The sequence below is a fragment of the Photinus pyralis genome, unplaced genomic scaffold (genome assembly GCF_008802855.1).
Source record: "Photinus pyralis isolate 1611_PpyrPB1 unplaced genomic scaffold, Ppyr1.3 Ppyr1.4_LG6, whole genome shotgun sequence".
Lineage (NCBI taxonomy): Eukaryota > Metazoa > Arthropoda > Insecta > Coleoptera > Lampyridae > Photinus > Photinus pyralis.
Window position 1 is genome coordinate 28,287,904 of NW_022170663.1, and position 6,533 is coordinate 28,294,436.

At 35.7% G+C, this 6,533-nt stretch overlaps 1 protein-coding gene across 1 annotated transcript; it reads right to left on the reverse strand.

Moving 5' to 3' along the window:
- Positions 1–4,430: 4,430 nt before the first annotated feature.
- Positions 4,431–5,935, reverse strand: LOC116174575. Its single transcript, XM_031492512.1, has 3 exons — positions 5,633–5,935; positions 5,003–5,259; positions 4,431–4,944 (listed from the first exon to the last, which is right to left on the reverse strand). The coding sequence occupies exons 1-3, from the start codon at positions 5,933–5,935 to the stop codon at positions 4,431–4,433; spliced, it is 1,074 nt and encodes a 357-aa protein (XP_031348372.1).
- Positions 5,936–6,533: the final 598 nt, after the last annotated feature.

Here is a 6,533-nt window from a genome sequence, read left to right on the forward strand (position 1 = left end):
TTATCCCTTAATGCATAAAGGGCACTTACTGAAACAACTGCATTAGTACCGAGCCGAAAGAATGCATTATTGCAATTTAAATAGCTTCAGTGTACCACAATGAACTTTACCTGAATGGGTGGGATAATCAAGAAAATGTATAAAACAATGTTATCTACGCGAAACGATGTTTATAAAATTTATATGTGCACAATGATATAAAGTTATATCCCACGCAACCTACTAAGCTGAAGGGTTGTTTCCTAAGACATGCGTTGCAGTAATAAATATCTAGTCTTAAAAATATTTCGAAAATTTTATTCCCCAAATTGATTGGAAATGTAATTGTGGGTCTTTAAACTTAATTAATTTTCTCTGCTGCTGTAGCTGATATAGATACATAAATTATACAGCATCTGGTAGCTCATTGATTCGTATCGTATTTTCAATAATGGAGATTAAAAGGCGGCTACCTTTAACAAATGTTGAATATTCTCAAAATTAATAATCCTAGCAGGTACAATTTAATCAAAGGCGAATAATTGTACAGCGTATAATATTTATTATTGGTATAGCAGCATTTCAAGATGTTTCGTGCATAATCACAGTTTAATAATTCATTGTCACATATGAATCAAGTGGTAAGTTGTTTATTTTGCGCTAGGAGGGTGAAAATTGCTTATTTGCGTACGTGAAAGTTTTATTGTTGAAGTTACATTTCAATGTGTAGTACATAAAATTAAACTAGTTTTGGTTGTCATCCTTTATGTAAGTAATTTCAACGACACGATGGGTTGGTTTACTCGACAGTAACGTATGAATTGAAAAGATTCAAGCAACTTTTCATTGTTAATGCACAGCACAATCAAATTATTTATCATATTAGGGTGCCTCACATTCATAACTTTAAATTCCTTCTAATAGAAATGCTAGTTCAAATACCCCATATAACGCATAATTCAATATATGCTTGATTTCTGGTCCAGTTACTCGAATGCATCGTAATGAGAAATCCGTTAAATAGTTTCAAACTAATCCGTAACTGGATAATATGTATTTAATATTAATCACAAATTCGGTAATGCATAAACTGTTAATAGCCTACCATATAACGTTTTATGAAGTAATGGATTTTACGAACTTACAAAATAGTTTTAGCTTCAATTTAACATTGGGTCTACATCGCAATAATTTTCTGCGTTAGATATTTAGGAAATTCTCTGGTTTGTAAAATTTTTTAAGTATATTAGCTAAATCCTCACATTCCTATAAACTTTATTTTTAATAACTAAACAAAAATCTTAATCTCAAGGTGCAACCGGATTCCGCAACGCTGGAAAATCTCAACACCAACTTATCCAAAAGTTGAAGTTACGGAAATCCGTAATTCAAATGAAACAACAACAAGAGAAACAAACTTATCTGGATTTTCTTTACTTTCACTGGAATTTAAATTGACACATAACCGCATAGAAAATGAATCTTCATTATACCACACGCTAACACAGACATACAAAAATAAAATAAACATTTCTACAAGACAATCAAATAATCTGATGGCTAACAGCGCCTTATTGCAAAATTACACCCCGTTGGAAACGGTCGAATGCAGACAAAAAATAAGTCTCAAAAGTACTCACTACTTTGTTGTAATAATCCAAATTTTTTGGCCTAAAATCGCCTGTACAGATGCAATAAGTGACGAAACCATGCACAACCATGTACACAAACTATTTTTGACCTCTCAATGACATTTCGGGTACAAACTTCAACATTGCCAAAACCTCCTCTTCTATATTGCACTTGCACACTGATTTGTACAGCAATCAGAAAACAATTTTTCGTATCACTTCTTCTTCAATTGCAACCAACAAAAACTTCAAAACATCGACTGATTGCCGGAAAAATCTTATTTGAAGTTTACACGCAACGAAATTGATCGACACCTGCGTTGCTCATCTCGCACGTGGCATTGTTTATCGCAAAACCAATTAATATTTGTCCGATAATTACACTCAACTGTCACATGACTGACGCGGCCAAATCAAAACTGTCCATTTTGAAAAAACTGCCCAATCAGGATCTCATTTTCTGATAATTTCTCTAGGGATGGTTATCGTAGGTAATTGCACAAGTGCATCAAAATTACCGATAATTTTTTTGAAAGCATGTTGTCTAAAAACTGCATGAGTTTATTTTCATATTTTGGTGAAAGAGCCCGACACCGAAGGTGGAGGGCTCTTTTAACAAAATATGAAAATGACCGAATGCAGTTTTTTACTGACAACATGCTTGAATAAAAAATTATCAGGTTTATTTTGATGCACGAGTGTAATTTAGAGGAATATTTCCCGAACAAGCATTACTTGTCAAACTGACGTTACCTACTTATACATTGTCGGTGTATTGTGAAATTGTCCAAAGGAGTTGCCAGTTGCCATGGATATGGACAGTGCAATTATCGCAGGGCTCTTTCGCTTTCTACAGTGCAATTATCTGTAATAATATCACAAGAGAGTGAGAATAAATTGAAAATAATTCGACAGGTTTTAGAAAACTTGTTGCCTTTTGGGCTCTCGTGACTATTGCCAAATGGCAACACGTTTGAGAAAAGACCTGGAGAATTATTATCTAATTTATCGAACTCTCGTGTGGTATTCGATAGATTATTTTTTCACGTTACAATCAAAATCACTGTTAAAATTTTCTTTATAGTCTTCTCCATTCTGTTTCTTCGCATATTCAACCCATTAGTCCTTCAAAATAACGACTAGTTTTGCGGTTGATGTTTTTCCTTCCAATTTATAGCCCCTCATTTCGTGGCAAAATAATTGGAATTGTTTCCAAACAGACGCGTTGCTTATTAGGGTACCTACATATTCTTAAATGCACTTACATTTACTTACAATGATTATATTACTTATTTCATCGACTGATGATTCACTAAAACGTTTGCGATTCATTTTACGAGCTTCTTGAAAATTTATGACAGACGCGTGAGATCAAGAAAATAGTTGTCATGTGGTTGTCATTCACTAAAAACAATGTACATTGAAAAATTCTCGCTGGGAATAATGTAAGTAGATTATTCTCACTATAATAATGTTGTGATTGGCTAGAACGTATATGAATGACTGAAATTGAACATTTCTATTGGTTTCGAGAAACGTCAAAAAATAATCGCTGTAATTGAGCGATAATTGCACACCTCATATGGCATTTATGACATATGAGGGAAATATTCGCGAATATTTCCCTCATATGTCATAAATGCCATAATATGAGGTGTGCAATTATCGCTCAATTACAGCGATAATTGCACTGTAGAAAGCGAAAGAGCCCTGCGATAATTGCACTGTCCATATCCATGGCAACTGGCAACTCCTTTGGACAATTTCACAATACACCGACAATTTATAAGTAGGTAACGTCAGTTTGACAAGTAATGCTTGTTCGGGAAATATTCCCCTAAATTACACTCGTGCATCAAAATAAACCTGACTATTCAATTCATCTAACATTTGTCACATTTCAACCAGTGAAATGTCTCGGTTTCAAATTGCTGCGCCAATGGGAACGAATTATAGTGACAATTCAACTCATGTATAAAAAATCGCATAAGCCGCAGTGCAATTGTCACTTTGACAGCGGCAAAAGTTACCTGCAACTTTTCCAGCGACAAATGCACTAGTGGTTTTTTCACTTATTCATTTTCGAATCAATTATCGCATTATCCTTTCCCATATGACTAGTTTGACGTCCGTCAATAATTGATTAGTTTGGTGAATTTCTTGTTCGTTAAATTGTCCTGCCGAATTACACTCGAGGTTTGTATTTAAACCGAGTAAATTTGGGTTGTTTAGGTAATGAAAATCTGTTTCCTTTTAGCAATTGAACTCGAAAAACTGTCAACCTAAAAATGCTCCACCTTCGGTGTCGCATTTTTATTAGTTGACAGTTTTTCTCGTCTAATTGCTAGGCAACAGATTTTCATTACCTAAACAACCCAAATTTACTCGGCAAAATACAAACCTCTCGTGCAATTATAAGTGATAATTTCACGTGTGGTATTTCAGCGATAATTTCACGTGTGGTATTTCAGCGATAATTTTTTATTCAAGCATGTTGTCAGTAAAAAACTGCATTCGGTCATTTTCATATTTTGTTAAAAGAGCCCTCCACCTTCGGTGTCGGGCTCTTTCGCCAAAATATGAAAATAAACTCATGCAGTTTTTAGACAACATGCTTTCAAAAAAATTATCGGTAATTTTGATGCACTTGTGCAATTACTTACGATAATCGCCCTAGGGAAGATTATTGGCGACGTCCCGCATACGACGCGTCATAATGAAAACTCAAAAATAATCGTAGCTGGAGAAAGAAACAACATAATAAGCAATTATTTCTTTTCTTGAAGAGTTGAAACTCTAAATTATACAAGCTTTTAAAAATCAAAATTGATTGCTATGAAAGGTACAATTATAAAAATTCATAATTCTAGGTTTTTTTGCGCTAACGTCACACTCTTTTTCAAGATTTGTTGAGGAGCTCGATGAGCTGGAACTTGTAATTAAAGTTGAAGAATAAGTGGACGATGATGCTTCATTCCTCATTTTTCCTATTATTTTAGCATGATGACATGAATCCAGCTGGAGGTAGGGCTTAATGGAAGCTGTGCTCGCATGTCCAGTAATCTTTATTAACTGCTCTTCGCCAACACCCCCTCTTGCCAAATGGGAGACTGCTGAGGATCTCAAAGAGTGATTGGTGATTTTCGTTATTGTTGTATCAACGCCGATTTGTTTCGCATCAGATTTCGTCCATTTCCCTATTTGATTTTTTCCAACAGGAGAATTTTTGTACCAGCCAACGGAAGAAAGATCCCTCCATAGTGGTTTGGGAGTCAGGAACAGCCTGTTTGTAGTAACATTTGGTCCTCTCTTACTCAGGAGCTTCTTGAATAACCTGAATTATTCAGATGATACTAAATAAACTTGTAATTTTACAAAATAACAATTGATACCTCACAGGACAAAATTTCGACTTCTCCGTGTTAGCTACCAGCCATTTGCTGTCTGCTAGTTTCCGACCTCCACCTTGTGCAGTCTTACTAAATACTGGGTTGTATTCTATTCTTCCGGACCAGACGCTGGAATTGCTTACCTCGTCGTGGAAAAAATTCACCTCAGCAACTGCGGCTTCCCCTCCTCGCCAAGCCAGTTCATAGCTAGCAATGTAGTAGAATTTTCGTTCCAAACCGTCAGGTGTATCCTCGTCGAGCTTTGAAACAATGGGCCGTATGAATAAAAGTAAGCAAATGCTTATACTTGCAAAATTCAAAGTAAATACTCGTAAGTGCTCCTTCGCCCTAGCAGCGCTTCTAAGCAGAAGGACAGGACGCAGTGCAGCGCTGCTAAACCATGCTAAACAGACCAGTATGAAGGGGCAGTTACGAGTATTTACTTTGAATTTTGCAAGTATAAGCATTTGCTTACTTTTATTCATACGGGCCAATATCTTTATATTCCGCATCACTCAGGGCAGATGAGCTGCACTTCCGTTTTTCAGGCAGCTTCTGCAGTTCACGTCTTTTGGCGTCTCGGGCGGCGCGACTTTGTTTAAACTCTACGTCAGAAAATGGATCAAACCTTACACCGAATTCTTGAAAATACAATTTTTGAAGCTGCTTGGCGGTCACGTTCCACATTGTTTTTATCACCGATTCCTTATAGTCTTCTACATTCTTCTGTTTCATGTTGTACCCCCAATCCTTCATAATTAGGGCAAGTTTTGTGGTGGGCGTCGTTCTTGTTAATTCGTAACCTCGTTGTCCGCAAAATTCATGAAACTGCTTCCATACGTAACCATTCGATTTCTTAGTATTTATTGGCGTCACTTGATCGATAGCCACGTTAATAGTAGCTTCGGAAGCCTCACCGAATCGCGTAGTGCTCATATTTGTTCAGCAGAAAGCAGGATTCGCGCAGAATATTAGGTGTATTACTATAAATAACCGACGCACTGGTCAAATTTGAGATTTGTTGGTATAAATTGTTTTAGTTGCTATAGAAATGCTGAATAAAACAAGCAACTAGAATTTCACGGTATAATATTCACCCGATTTTTAATCACAATTTCTACGGTGTTTCGTGAAATTATCTGCAGAATATAAGCGCGGGCGACACGCTTACGGATAATTTTGCCCTTGCGAAGAATCCTCGTACTGGTTGCCCTTAGAAAACTGCCCTCGGGCCAACCAGCACTCGTGATTCCTCGCGTGGGCAAAATTATCGGTAAGCATGTGTCGCCCTTGTTATATTACTATTGATAATAACTTTTTACTAATATCTGACCAGATAAAACTTTTTTATTTTTTATTTATTTCACATTACGATTAAATGTTCCCTTATTTATGTGTTTTAAATTTATCATACAACCTGAATACAAGAAATAAAATTAAATGAATTAAAAAATTACCGACTAAATTTACAATAAGAAACTAACATTAAAAATTACAATTCAACAAAATTTCCCATTCTGGGTCTAATTTGAAA